This window comes from Rhopilema esculentum, chromosome 16, assembly GCF_057945365.1.
Source record: "Rhopilema esculentum isolate cy_ngs chromosome 16, ASM5794536v1, whole genome shotgun sequence".
Classification (NCBI taxonomy): domain Eukaryota; kingdom Metazoa; phylum Cnidaria; class Scyphozoa; order Rhizostomeae; family Rhizostomatidae; genus Rhopilema; species Rhopilema esculentum.
In genome coordinates this window covers 15,741,078-15,756,691 of record NC_142830.1, presented here as the reverse complement: position 1 = coordinate 15,756,691, position 15,614 = coordinate 15,741,078, and the positions used below count along the sequence as shown (strand labels likewise).

The 15,614-nt window shown below is 33.8% G+C and overlaps 1 protein-coding gene across 3 annotated transcripts in view; it reads right to left on the bottom strand.

Moving 5' to 3' along the window:
- LOC135682906 (protein timeless homolog) overlaps positions 1-15,614 on the bottom strand; it is a 45,071-nt gene that overhangs the window by 6,756 nt on the left and 22,701 nt on the right. For all 3 annotated transcript variants that reach the window (XM_089112886.1, XM_089112884.1, XM_089112885.1), the window contains 19 exons: positions 12,797-12,875; positions 12,542-12,632; positions 11,902-12,116; positions 11,433-11,513; positions 11,009-11,106; positions 10,792-10,851; positions 9,452-9,536; positions 8,729-8,930; positions 8,390-8,538; positions 7,654-7,745; positions 6,954-7,009; positions 5,148-5,185; positions 4,594-4,679; positions 4,000-4,052; positions 3,667-3,789; positions 3,265-3,295; positions 2,438-2,581; positions 2,153-2,227; positions 99-217 (listed from right to left, as the gene is read on the bottom strand). In XM_089112886.1, coding sequence (XP_088969012.1) covers positions 99-217; positions 2,153-2,227; positions 2,438-2,581; positions 3,265-3,295; positions 3,667-3,789; positions 4,000-4,052; positions 4,594-4,679; positions 5,148-5,185; positions 6,954-7,009; positions 7,654-7,745; positions 8,390-8,538; positions 8,729-8,930; positions 9,452-9,536; positions 10,792-10,851; positions 11,009-11,106; positions 11,433-11,513; positions 11,902-12,116; positions 12,542-12,632; positions 12,797-12,875 — 1,877 coding nt within the window. The remainder of the gene's footprint in view (positions 1-98; positions 218-2,152; positions 2,228-2,437; positions 2,582-3,264; positions 3,296-3,666; positions 3,790-3,999; positions 4,053-4,593; positions 4,680-5,147; positions 5,186-6,953; positions 7,010-7,653; positions 7,746-8,389; positions 8,539-8,728; positions 8,931-9,451; positions 9,537-10,791; positions 10,852-11,008; positions 11,107-11,432; positions 11,514-11,901; positions 12,117-12,541; positions 12,633-12,796; positions 12,876-15,614) is intronic.

Here is a 15,614-nt window from a genome sequence, read left to right as displayed (position 1 = left end):
TACTGATAAAAGATACAAGGGAAAATTTAAACTGATAAACAACGTGTATAAAATACTTCAAACAGGTAGAAGAGAAATAAAGCTAGAATGAAATTCACCTGTTCGTTAGCTGGAGGTGAAATACCAATTGTCTTCAGCATCTTCTGAAACAGCTTGTTGGACAATGCATTTTCGTGGTCTTCAGTGATTGGTACAAGAGGGATAGACTGCCAATCATCTTGAAAAAGCATATGGAAATTAGAGCTAACTTTACAAGCGCGGATCCAGAAACAATTGTGACTGGAGCAAATAATGGGAGTCTGGAGTTAAACTCCCGAAAAAAATGTTTGTGGAACACCCTTGAGGATGGCAGAGATCGCACCTTTTGAAGAAGGTCACGTCCTGTACTTATCATTTTCATTTAATCAAAATTTTTTGAAATCCTATAGCTTTTCAACATTTTTAAACGTGCGTGCTCTATCGAAGCATGGTACTTGGCTACCAGGGTACTTGGCTACCAGGGTACTTGGCTACCAGGGTACTTGGCTACCAGGGTACTTGGCTACCAGAGTACTTGGCTACCAGAGTACTTGGCTACCAGGGTACTTGGCTACCAGGGTACTTGGCTACCAGGGTACTTGGCTACCTCTGCTTGACTACATAGCTCTCTGGACACAGAATCTGGATGTGCTCTATCATAATCTGTTAACACTTGTGCATTGTCTTGTGCACAGCATTGTTTTTGTACAATGGATTCACTTGAGCAAGATCTGTTGATTTTGTGCAAATGATGTACCTGTTGAAAGTTGTACCTGTTTAATGTCGCTTCATTGTATTCGCTTTGCTTGTAATTAGGCATAATTAGTTTTCAGCGTTATACCTCACTACGTTTGCTATGGTTTACTAGAAGCCCTGAACTTTCAGCAAATTTGCTAATATTTCTTTAACTCGAGTTAAAAGAGGCTCCCATCAAGTAAACCAAGAAAGTTCTATAATTTTATCTTGACTAAAGGTTGTCATCATTTGCCGAGTTTAAATTTAAGATCACTGATTCGCAAGGAGCTTCTTTATAAATAAACTTGAGTTTAGGCCAGACATGACCAAACCCATTCGAACATAACCAGAACATTATAATTTGGAAGGCAATGTTTTGGGGCTGACTCAGAGGTTTATCGCTAGGGAGCTTAGAGGGGGCTACATCCTTGTTAATGACAAAAATTGCCAAATTTCCACTTTTGCTATTGTTTCTCGCTACATTTTGTCTCTTTAATAGCACTACACCACTACAACAATGAGGCTTACTTGGCAACACGTCTACTTGTAATGCCGTGGCTTGACCGTTTTCGATTCCAGCACAGTCACCGCCATAAGTTCTTGTTTTGTTTCGAATAGTCTCTTATTCCTTTTCTATTTCTACCCATTTTTCCCCTCACAATTGAGGAGTTTTTCTCTAATTACGCGCCGTGACAACCTGCCATGTGGAGAAGGTAATCTATTCATCCTGTGCTGCAGAAACTAAATATTTTCAAAAAGAAGTGTTAAACCCCCCGAAAGTTAAATTTTCAGGTTTTTTAACTCGCGCCATAAGTTTTGTTCCCCTCAGTATGGCCACTGATTGGATAGCTCTCTTTGACTGGAACAAATTTCACGTGAGTGGAACACACATGCGTTTTCTGATTGGCCAGAGAAGGAACTTCGCATGATAAAATACAGATCAATGGAGCAGAGCAGAATGTATTATTTTAGCCCCACACAAAACAACACGATTTTCAGTTGGTGGCGGTCTGCAGAATAAACCATAGAAAACCAGAGGCATAACTTTGACTTCTTGATTAAAGATTGCAAATACCAATGAACAATATGCACGAGCCGGAAAGTCAAAGGCATACCATAAACAATATAAATATGCAAGTAAATTAAGTGACAACAAATTTACAGTTGTTCAAAAACTTTCATCCGAATATTATTAGGATCATTTTCCAAAAAGGGGAAATTGGCATGCAATATAAAATTCTGACTGGAGCACTTGCCCCCTTTGAATCCATCTGGATCCGCGCCTGTCGGCAGGTAATAAACAATGATATATAATCTGCTAGTTATGCTTTAACTCTTACATACAAAAGCAAAACGTAACTCATCCAACAAATTCCTTTTTAATTAAATTTTATAATACCTTCTTCCATAACTTCTCGCTCGTTTGCCAGCCTAGTAAAACGACTTTTTATCCAGTCAATCTCGTTAGCAAAACCTAAAACAGATTTTCATTAAGACCAAGCATCAAAAGACTGTGACGAAACAATTTAAAAAATTTTCTTCAAAATCTTGCACAAAACTCCTGGGCAAAAGTGTCGGTTGAGCGAGTAAACCGATAGAACGTGATAGAACATGCTGATGCCTAAGTGCAGAGATGAAACGCAGAAAATGCTAAATAAGAATCTACTAGAAACAAAAAGGCTACCTTCATCCCTAAGTTTTCTTAAAACCTGAGATAATGACGAAAAGAATGGCAACTGTTCGGCTCCAGCGTTGTCATCTCTGAAAGGACCGTTATCACCTTCCATATTGCTATCAGATCCAGCGTCACCTTCCAAGTCTGATAGTTCTAAATGAAATAAAAAACCATAGTACGAATATGCAAACACTGCTTGCTCAATTCATTTCATTTTAAAACTCCACTACATACAATGTCATTTATTTAAATTGGGATCATGCCACTTTGTGACATGCTTCAGTTCAAAATTTAAGCTTTTTGACGTTGCAATGAATTTCTTGAATCGATGTAAATACTGGTGTCCTCCGCAAAGAGAAAAAATTCAAATTTAAAAGATACCTAGAAATACCACTTATGTATATAAGAAAAAGTAGTAGACCAAGGAAAGATCCTTGTGCATCACCACAGGTAACATAAATCTAGGAAAATACCACATAAAAACCTTTTATTATCTTAAGCTTTTTTCATAGTTTCAGTCTAACTTATCAGTGCATAATTCATTTATTTCATAGTATATGATTTCGTCCAAAGAAATCATTACTTCTACATTGCTTTGCTATAATTTTGTTAAACACAGACAAAAGGGATATTGTCTTATAGGAATGATTTTTGCTAGCTGCATTTTTCAAGGTAGGAAGCTTTTTTGGTTTGGCAAGGTAATTATAAACATGCCTGGTAATTTTAGGGGTAATGAAAATATTATCTAGAATATGCATGTTCGGTATCATTTGGAAACGATTGGTGTTTTAACAGCCAAGCAAGAAATATTTGCGAAATAACAAGGTATCACAAACCTTCCCTGCTATTAACATGCTGCTCGTCAACCTTTAATTGATAAAAAAGTCAATAAACAAGTTGTAAATGTCCGAAAAATAGCTCTTAATCAAATTCATTGCGCAATTCTTTTAATATCTTTTAATTTAGTAAAAAATAACTCTAAAAGAAATGTTGCATTTTATATATTTCCGCCGCTGTAAACTGCTAAAAAAATAACGACAAAAAAGAGTCTAATGAGAAATTGCCTTGGAAGGATAATAAAGAATTTTTTTTAACTGAGGAGAATAAACTACACTAAATTATAATAATAATAATATATCAGGATAGGCACTTCAACGTGTGAAACAGCTGTTTTCAATGTGTGTCCTGTATCAATTAAATTTAGACTGGAAAAAATTTCGCTCTGGTATTTTACTCACTATTAATTCATGATCACTTGCATCGACGTCTTTTTCAATATTGACTGTTTTTTTCTTTTTTCGCTTTTTTTGTAAGTCTTTCCTGTCACTTACTAAACCAATTTCAAGAAGGTGAGATATTATCTAAGATGGAGATGAAATATTTAAGAAAACATTGATCTATTCGGCAAAACATTATTTTAGTACTAGCAGAAGATTCAATTGGAGTATCAGAGGTTCAAACGAATTCATTTATGAATTAGATACAATTTTTCTTGCTCTGTTTTCGCTTTAAAGCCCCGTTTAACAGTTATTGCAAGACATTCACTTCTAGTAAATTCTATAATAACACACCGCTTTCTTTGACTTGTTGCATGTCTTCGAATTCAAAATGTTTGTGATTGGTTCTACAAAGAGAAGAAACGACACTATTATGAATGAACCCCCTTTCCTCCGTTTACAAATAAATATACTGACACTTTTAGGAAAGAGTTGTTGGTTACCTTTAAAGTGCAAAAAAACCATTAAGAAAAGGAGAGAAAAACAAACTTCGAGCTTTGCTTCACACATCCCTACTTCTTGCTGAATTGAAAAGTTATTTAAATCTAAAATATATTTAAAGAGAAAGTGTATATAAAAATCTGAAAACAATCGAAAATTCTTATAAAGAACAATTAATACCAGGCTTAAAAAAAATCCAAAAACGCTTAAAAATCTAAATAAAAATCCAAAAAAATCAAAAACGCTTAAATTGATATCAGAACTATCGCTTTCGAATTACCATTTCTGCATTAGTAAAACGATGTTAAAATGCGTTGCTCGACGAATTCATACTCGCTTAACTTAGCCATCACATTCAGATGGTATGCAATCAAAATATGGTGGAACAAATACGAAGTTGTGGGCCGATAGACGAAGAGCTAAAGCTTATTAAGGATAAGAACATGCCATTAGTTTCCTTAAATTCTTCATAAAGTCTGCGAATCTCGTCCGTTTCGTCTTCTGTCCATTCGTTTGCCTTTCGTCTATGAGCCCTAGAATGAAATCAGGGCATAGCTGCCTATTACGAATATCCTTTGAAATTTGATCAAATTGGATCAAAATTATAAGATTAGCCGTAAGTAAAATCCAAACCGGTAATAAAATGCGGAAAGGGACATTTACAGATAAAGCATTTAAGTGCTAGTGAAAAACAGGTTTCTTTAACAATTGAAACTTACGGAAAGGATACTTAGATCTACGAAATTTCCATAGACTTAAAAATAAGAAGACAATTGCACTGAGCAGAACATTTTTCTCTATTTGCAATATAAGACTACTTCGTTGACAGTTTACAAAAAAATAAAGAATTGCAACATTAAATGTCGTTATCAATCGAGCGTCACAGCGAAAACGGTGTGCAGAAGTGAAGAAATAAATTATTTTCATGACACTCGACAAATCATTTCCATATAAAATCTACCAGCTGGCATTCTGTTATGACATGGGTAAAAAGGACATACTTCTCAATGAGATGCAAGCGAACAAGCTTATTCCGTATCTGTAAAAAAATAAAAAAGATTATAAAGAAAACAAAGAAAAAACAGGGAAAATCCGAAAAGGATCGGACAACTATGTATCAACAGGACATCCAAGGAAGAAATATAAAAGTTTTATTACTGGAAAGGACATAAAATTTTAAAATATATTGATGAAAAATTTAAAAAATTTACATCATCATCATCTGGTTCTGGGTTTGTTCTTACAGACAGCATTTCTTTACCTTGTCTTGTCATTTTCCTCCAATCGGTTACACATCAAAACACTAACCTTAAATACTCTATCTGCTTTCCATTTCTGATCATCCACCCTCCACAACAGTACATAGCAATCAAGCTTCAAATTTACATAGCATAGTGCTATGATCTAAAGAATTATTGGAAACTGTCAAAATATTCTCTAAAACTAAAATTGCAATATGCTAATAAGCCCAGAACTATAGCGAACAATGGTAAGAAATTAGCCCTGCTTGGAGGCTAAACTCGTCTTAAACGGCTGCTCCGTTTTTTCTCCTTCTTTGTTATGAGCTTCGCCAGATCATTGATCTTTCCACCTTTCTAGGTTCTAGTCTTCCAGAGCCCAGGTTCCTCGGCTATTTCCGTTTTTTGACGCCTAATCGGTCTTTGATGAAAAAAAATCTTCACCACAATTTTGCCACGAGATTTTACATTCGAAAAAGGGGCACGTGAATAGATTAGCCAGACTTGACAATAAGACAATGGGCACAAAATTTGACAAATCAACCTACGCTCGATCGTCCGAATGCAGCACCTCGCTTGACGGTGCAGAAGGAGGGCAAGCTTGGAAGAAGAAACTTTGCAATAAGCAAGATTCGTCATTTGTTGTCAAAACAATCTCACGAGAAGCTTTTATGAGCTTTTTGATGATATATCACTTTTGAACGAAGCTCTAAGCACGAAAGAGTCGGCTTTAGAAGATTCGAAAAACGTCCCAAAGTGAACTGCCATTGCAGTCGAAGGAAGACAGCAATACCTACTGGTCGCGGCGAAATGCCGTTAATCCTTTAGATATTCGCTTTGGAAACCAAATGCCTGGCGGGAAATCTTCTCGTTGCGAGGATTGAAGGGGGAGGGAAGTACTACGCCATGTTGTTATTATTCGAAATTCGCATCGTGAGTTTCCTTTCTCTTGCAAACACTGTTGTCGAATGTAGCAGGAATGCAGTATTTAAAGATAATTCATCAAACATGTCAAATTAATTTTTTTCAAAAATTCTACCTGTAGATTTAAAATCTCAATTTCAAAATTCCAATGTGGCCTTGCAGCTCCACTATGTTTGGTAACCGACTAAGTGAAACTGGCAACAAAAGCATGACTGTAAATTGAGACTATTTAAAGAGACTTCAGATTTCGGTTAATTATTGATATTCATTCATCCTTTGAAAATTCCTAACGAAACGAACTGTACATGATTAATAGTTTGAACAATCACGATGGTTTTACTGAGACAATATGTTTTTATAATTTACTTTGGAAACATCGAAGAGCCTGAAATAGAAAGGGGGAGGAGGCTCCTCGTTCCTAGCGATAGTCACAGGAGTGTTAGTTAAAATTGTTAACCAAGAAACTTGTAGCAAGAAAAATTTTTTTAACGTGGCCCTCAGCGGAGGCGCGTGGTTGAATCTTGAAATGAAGGCTAGGATGCTACTTGTCTTTCCGATGCTAATTTTACTATTCTAATCAGCGGCTATAGGGTGCCCGTGTAGCGAGATTCATTAGAGACTATCCAATAATAGAAATGTTGATACCTGTTTGGTAGTTCGTCCTTTCTCCATCAGACGTTCCGAGATTTTTTCAATAACATCTTCAATGAAAATACAAAGAAAAATGTATACGTTTGAGTAAACTAAAACCTTTTTGTCTGACACTCAGAAATCAGAATAGGTCAATCAGAAACGCGAGCACATGACTGTTGAAGTTACCCAATCAGTGCCGCTTGCCTATTGAGAATGTTACTAATGGAGTCCTAAGGTGAGAACAAACTCCTTTTGTTTCTATTTCGGTCCACAACTGGATATATATGTTTCCTAGCGTAGAATTTTAGATCTATGTTCTGACGTTTTAAACTCTGAAGAGTTTCAGACGAACAGCTTTAGTTGACTCAAATGTTTGCTGTTATCAAAGCCATTTTCAAGATTTGTACCACCAGAATATTGTTTAAAAACGTATCCGTACAAAGAATAAAATCATGACCAACTTCAGAACTTAAAAACCTCTAAATCTGGGTTTTCTGCAAAATAGCAAAAATCTATAAAAAATGTTACGAATTCGGGAAAGTTAGCTATTAACATTCAGGTAAAACAACTTTCAGTTTATCATAAGCACTTGAAATAGCCATGATTCTTGTTTACGCTGACTAAGTGCAATCCCCAAAGAAGGGTAAAAGTTATCAGAAGTAGCATTTTTATGGCTTTTACCAAAAGGTATAAAAATTGAAAGTTTTTTTACCGTCAGTTTCTTTAAACTCTTCAAAGAAATCCATGAGCTCTTGCTCCTCTTCAAAGGTCCACTTTCCAACTTCTGAATGCTTAGTGCTATTTCTAAAAAAATTAATGAAACATCAAACATTGACAGAAATTTCAAACAAAAATTTCAAACATTTACAGGAATGCCAAACAACGACAGAAATGCCAAACAACGACAGAAATTTCATACATAGACAGAAATGTCAAACATTAACAGAAATGTCCAATACTGACAGAAATGCGAAATAGTGACAGAAATGTCACACATTGACAGAATCGTCATACATAGACAGAAATGTAAAAAATTGATAGAAATGTGAAATAGTGACAGAAATGTTAAACTTTGACGTAAGTATAAATTTGATATTATCAAACAATAATATCATTTATTGTTTTTTGTTTGTTTGGATGTTTGTTTGGCAATTTATTTGGATGCGAATGAACATTTATCAAAAATTTATTAAGCAGTTATCTTTTTTGGTTAAACAATTTCAATCTGTTTTTCAAAAGAATTTTATAACATAAAAAAGATTTTACACCATATATTTAGATGCAGGCTTCAGAATACCTTATCTTCTCACCTGCATCATTACCTACATGCCTCCAACTTTTGGTCCAACTAACATGTCTCTATAGCTTTGCAAGTAAATTGTCACATATATTGATAAGCAAATTATAACATTATTACGATGGTTACCGACGAATTATTACGACTATACCTTTTGCTCTCGAGCGATCCATAGCCTTCAATAATTTCGTAACATTCTGTGTTGCTTTTCCAAAAAAGAAGCTCAACTACAACCATTGGGTTAGACTTATACACTTCAAAGAATTTGCAAAGAATAAACTTTGCGAAGCCTTGGATCTCCTATAAACAAATGCAGCGACATTCACAGAGGAATAGAAGAAACATACAGGAATAAAAATGTATGCAAGCATGAGCATCAACCAAGAAGTATTCTTTGGTGTTTATTTTAAAGTGAAACATAGGGCCAAATGACCACATCATTTGAAAACAAATTAAGCATAAAAGATATTTTCTAGAACTATAGCGATACCTTGTAGCAGTCTAGTTTTGGCTCACTAAGAATCTTCTTGAATGTCATGAACAAAGACAGTTGAAAGAGCATAGGATATGCCTCCAGATCGACAGCTATACGATGCAACATCTTGATTATGCAATGGTTGCTGTGTTCTTTATTCTGATCATAAGATTTCAATAGATAACAATACGGTGCAACTATATGTGGACGCGCTAACCTGGAAACGAAGAGGCAATGACTGTAAATTCGACGAATGTAAAATTTAAAGACAAAACAACTCCTTACAATTTCTATTCTCCTGGTTACCGTATCGTCTTCATTTTCCATTTTCATACCTTACACCAGCATATATTCAGCAATGCATCTTGAAAGCTTAGTAAAATTTTTCATGAATGGCAAAAAAACAATTTTCAATGAGAAATTGGAGCAAAAATCGGGAAGGGGAGATAAACGACAGGCCGCAATCAATGCCATAAACTAAAAATAAATCAATTTAGATGTATGTGTTTTGATTTGGAGGCAAATTATTTTCAATATGCTGTTTATCCGTGCAAAATAAGGAAAGAATGTTTAACATTAGTGGAAAGATAATTAAAGAGGCAGGAATCAAACCATCTGCACGAGAAATTGCTTGAAATTACTCAAAAGAAAGATGCAATCACACGCAGTGCAATTACACTTTGGTGGGCAACGAAAGGGGTATAAACAACTTTTGAACAAACAAAAAGTATATCCTACATTTTTAAAAAGGACTTTAGCTCAAAAACCTTCTCGCCTTGTTGAACAATTCTGCTTTGCTCCTCAATTTCTTCTTCAACAATCTCTACAAAATTTTCAAAAAATAAAAAAAGAAGTCCCCTGTGTAATTTTAAATGATTGCCTAGGACTAATCCAAAAAGTATTTACACTATTAATTCGAAAAAGGGGTAAATTGAAATATTTCCAACATCCAAAAAAGGCCAGATTTTCCCAATTGCTTATTCTCAATATCCTGCCACAAATAAAGAATTTACCCAGATTCGAAACTCTTCGTTATTTCGACTGTGCTTCGAGATTATATGTTTGTGGGGTCTGCAGCTAGAACTGTTGTGCCCCGTGAGGGAATAGATTTACCATTTCATGTTTAAATAAACGACTCTTTACATCGTGGCAGTGGAAAAGAGGGCAATTTCCAGTCCCCTTTTGGTTTCAGGGCAGAAAGAGGTAACAGAATGTTTTCCGAACACTTGAAACGAATCTAAAAATGCCACCTTTCAAACTTTACAAATTGTATACTGAGATTAAACTTGACAGTTGGGGATAAACAGATCGCTGCTGTTAATAAAGATTCAAAAGCTCTTTTCCATTTTAGTAGATGATGTTGTGCATGTTTCACTGAGATGGGTAAAACGTTATAGGATTGAATTATAGATGAGTGACTTTAGACAGCAGTGCTATGGTGGAGCTGCTAATATGTCAGGGGTCAGGGTAGTATTCTGATTGAGAGGCCTATAACCGCCTATTTAATCAACTATATTTCTAAATGCTTGTTACTGAATTATTTAGCAAACAAATAATTATTGTGAAACGTCCATTTATGATACCCAATTGTAAAAAGGGCTGATATGATGGTTGCATGGTCCCCTCCATAGATGAAGATACTGATGTTTCCTATCTCTGACATCAAATTGGCATCTGGGAATACCTTGGCATTCGGTACAAATTTGCTTGCTTGGATTTGAAAATCTTTTCGAAAACAAGTTGCCAAGGATAAGTTAATTCAAAAAAATATCTTTAACAGTTATACGATTATTGTATTGCTCGTTTGCTTCTCTTTCCCTCTTTTCCAGTCATTATTTGAAGCTTGTTCCTCTGTCTCTTGTATAAGATATGACTTGAAGCATCGATAGGCAGCAACGAAATATTGCCATTGTGCATATCATCATATAGAAGCACACTTTTTGGTTAAATATTTTGCAGCGATGAAGAGAGGTCCTCTCTAATAGCTCAGAAACATATCCTGTCATCTGAAAAATTCTTAAATTATTCAATTGCATATGAACAAATAAAAATGAAAAGCTACACAACAAAATATTAACCTTCGTGTTGTTCCGGCTCCATTTCATTCATTTTCACGTCAGCCACTTGAAGAACCTCATCTAAAAATAAACGACAATTTTAACTACTTAACGTTGAACAAAGAGAAATCACTGTGAAAGCATAACTCAAATTGAAGCTAAAACGCTCTTCATTCTTGAGGTTGTAAAATAGGAAGTTTCAATTGGATGATACAGGACGATATCATTATTAACCTACTTGGAAATTCGGTGAAGTAAATGTCTCTGATGCACATGAACTCGTCCTCGATAGACATGTCAATTGCACCAAACTTGTTTTCATCTGGCCAGGAGTCTCTACACAAGACAAAGAAAAAAGAATTAGGTGTAACAACCTACTATTGCTTTTTTCTCATCAACTGGTTAATTTGTGGGAAAAATGTTTACACGAGAGTAACAATCCTCGTTTCAAAAACCCTCTGTTTAACAAATGGCACGAGGGACTAAAAGCAAAACCTGACAAAGGAAAAGATAGGTACATAAGAAGATAATATAAAGACTGCTTATTTTAGGTTTTAAAGAAGGCAGGATTTAAAAATCGATATGATGCGTTCTGAAGTTTGAAAGTTCTTGGAAAGGGAATGCAAAAGATGTGGTGGTTAAAAACAATTAAGGTAATGAACCTGGCTGCTCTTAAATACGCAACTGCTTCTCCAGTCTGATTGCATCGCAGAAGTCTTTGAATCACCGCCAGTGCTTGAATTCTGAATTGATATAATGATTTTGACTTAACTTAGAAGTCTCCAGTTAATGTGAAAAACAGCAATTTATTTCATGCCGACCGGAAAATCATTGACCTATTTGAAAAGGCGGCCAAAATACAAAATAGCGTATTGATGAGGTACACATAAAAATAATGGATGCAACGTGCTTTCCTTATTGGGTGTACATGTTAAATAATTATATCACCTAGTAACTGTTTTGATAATGAAACAATTTACGGTTGTAAAACTTTTAAAGGAAACAAAACTATTGAATAAAATGAACCTTTATATTTCCTTAATTGGGGAATAACAAGTTAGACCTAAGATAACGAAACAAAAATTGGGAAATCGAAACAAACAACTTCTTTATCAAAAACAAAGTACAAACATTTGCTCCTCTACGGGGACTTCAGATATGGCATCGAAGGGTATTGCATCTAGATCAGGAAGACCGCCATCTCGCCCTTGCATGCGTGCAGATAATGAAACAGAAATTTCATCTTCCCAAAGTGTTTCCGCCTGTTGCAATGGGATTTCAATAGGACATATCTTTGAATTCAGTGTTGATTTGGATTTCTTAACTGTTTTTCGAACTTTCTTCTTCTATAAAGAGGAATAAAAGATTTAACAGAAAGTAGATCTTCAATTTAATAAAAAACAAAATTCAAAATTGTATAGAACACCAGCAAAATACTCTTAAGATTTGCAAATTAATCCCATTGGAGTATCAAAGAAAACGACAAGGGTGATCTAGGCCATAAAATACTGTAAATAGAGGTGACTGAAACAAGAACATCCTTGAATTTGACAAGATTCTTCAAAGATGCAAGAAAGCCAAGATTGAAAGATCAGAAGAGAGAAAACAATAGGATACGACTGAAACAAAACAAAATGTATAATGTTCTAAGAGCAATATGGAAAAAACTAGAAAATTATACTTGCAAATGTATACAAAGAGGCTTCCAAAGGTAGGTTTCTTATGTGGAAATAAACAAAGAGTCTAGAAATTATTTTGAAAGCAAGCATACATGCGTTAAAAATGTTCCTTTCTCCTTCAAAAAGCAGTCAAACAGCTTCAGATATAAATGGAAAGATTCAACGAGATCTTTCAGATGCGGCCTGAAAAATAACATATACGGTTAAAACAGATATTAAAGGTTTCGTCAATATAATTATTTATTTTCCAATTATCTTTGACATCTAAAAATGCAAATCTCCTTTGAGCATTGCATCGATGCCTAATTATACTTAAAGTACCGCTGCTTTAAAGTAAAGCAACCTACCTCGTTTGAAATGCAACATTCCATGTCCTCAGAAGAGAAAGAAAGATATTTCTGTATTCTTCAATGTAGAATATGTTATCTATGTAAAAAAGTGAAGAAAGTTTGAGCATTAAAAAACTAATAAATAATTTACTGATGACGATAAACTGAGTTACTATGAAACCTATGGAAGATATACGGTGACAGACTGGTTCAAAATTTGGATAAAAAGGTAACCGAAATTGATCGAGCCTTCCAGTGCTTTATTATAATCTTGAATTCTTATCGCAATAAATAATGAAAGAAAAACCTTTTTTTCAAATTAAGATTACACTTTATAACAATATGATACAAGTTTTGGTATTCAATATGATTTTGTAGCAATACTCTTATCGATTCACAGAATCAAAACTGAGATGCTTCGTGTGGATTGCAAAATGAAAAAAAAATGTCCCCAAACATAAAAAATTCAAAAATATCTTAACGTGAAACAATAAAAAATACGCCCCTTTCAGTTAATGAGAATTTTCTTGCTTTACCGAAAGATCTTTCCAAAGGTAGGCGAGGAAAGAGGCACCTAGGTTTTACTCAGCATTATCTTATGTAAACATTTTCTTACTTACTTGCTTGCTTACTTTCAATAACTTAATAATTTTCAATAAATTACTTAGTTTCAATAACTTACTTATTTTCAATAACTTACTCATTTTCATAAACTTACTTCAACTAAGGAAATTACTATCAATAACTTCCCTACATTTCATAACATACTCACTTTTAGCCACTTACTTAATTTCAATAACTTACTTTCAAAAACTTCCTTACTTTCAATAACTTACGTACCATCAATAACCTACCTAATTTCAATGACTTACTTTCAATGACTTCCTTACTTTCAATAACTTACGTACCATCAATGACCTACCTAATTTCAATGACTTACTTTCAATGATTTCCTTACTTTCAATAACTTACGTACAATCAATAACTTACCTAATTTCAATGACTTACTCTCAATAACTTTCTTACTTTCAAAAACTTACGTACCATCAATAACCTACCTAATTTCAATGACTTACTTTCAATGACTTCCTTACTTTCAATAACTTACGTACAATCAATAACTTACCTAATTTCAATGACCTACTTTCAATGACTTCCTTACTTTCAATAACTTACGTACCATCAATAACCTACCTAATTTCAACGACTTACTTTCAATAACTTACGTACCATCAATAACCTACCTAATTTCAACGACTTACTTTCAATAACTTTCTTACTTTCAATAACTTACGTACCATCAATAACCTACCTAATTTCAATGACTTACTTTCAATGATTTCCTTACTTTCAATAACTTACGTACAATCAATAACTTACCTAATTTCAATGACTTACTCTCAATAACTTTCTTACTTTCAAAAACTTACGTACCATCAATAACCTACCTAATTTCAATGACTTACTTTCAATAACTTTCTTACTTTCAATAACTTACGTACAATCAATAACTTACCTAATTTCAATGACTTACTTTCAATGACTTCCTTACTTTCAATAACTTACGTACCATCAATAACCTACCTAATTTCAACGACTTACTTTCAATAACTTTCTTACTTTCAATAACTTACGTACCATCAATAACCTACCTAATTTCAATGACTTACTTCAATAACTTTCTTACTTTCAATAACTTACGTACCATCAATAACTTACCTAATTTCAATGACTTACTTTCAATGACTTCCTTACTTTCAATAACTTACGTACCATCAATAACTTACCTAATTTCAATGACTTACTTTCAATAACTTTCTTACTTTCAATAACTTACGTACCATCAATAACCTACCTAATTTCAATGACTTACTTTCAATGACTTCCTTACTTTCAATAACTTACGTACCATCAATAACTTACCTAATTTCAATGACTTACTTTCAATAACTTTCTTACTTTCAATAACTTACGTACCATCAATAACCTACCTAATTTCAATGACTTACTTTCAATGACTTCCTTACTTTCAATAACTTACGTACCATCAATAACCTACCTAATTTCAATGACTTACTTTCAATGACTTCCTTACTTTCAATAACTTACGTACCATCAATAACCTACCTAATTTCAATGACTTACTTTCAATAACTTTCTTACTTTCAATAACTTACGTACCATCAATAACCTACCTAATTTCAATGACTTACTTTCAATGACTTCCTTACTTTCAATAACTTACGTACAATCAATAACTTACGTACAATCAATAACTTACCTAATTTCAATGATTTACTTTCAATGACTTCCTTACTTTCAATAACTTACGTACCATCAATAACCTACCTAATTTCAATGACTTATTTTCAATGACTTCCTTACTTTCAATAACTTACGTACCATCAATAACCTACCTAATTTCAATGACTTACTTTCAATAACTTTCTTACTTTCAACAACTTACGTACCATCAATAACCTACCTAATTTCAATGACTTACTTTCAATAACTTTCTTACTTTCAATAACTTACGTACCATCAATAACTTACCTTATTTCAATGACTTACTTTCAAAAACTTCCTTACTTTCAATAACTTACGTACAATCAATAACTTTCTTACTTTCAATAACTTACGTACAATCAACAACTTTCTTACTTTCAATAACTTACGTACCATCAATAACCTACCTTATTTCAATGACTTACTTTCAATGACTTCCTTACTTTCAATAACTTACGTACCATCAATAACCTACCTAATTTCAATGACTTACTTTCAATAACTTTCTTACTTTCAACAACTTACGTACCATCAATAACCTACCTAATTT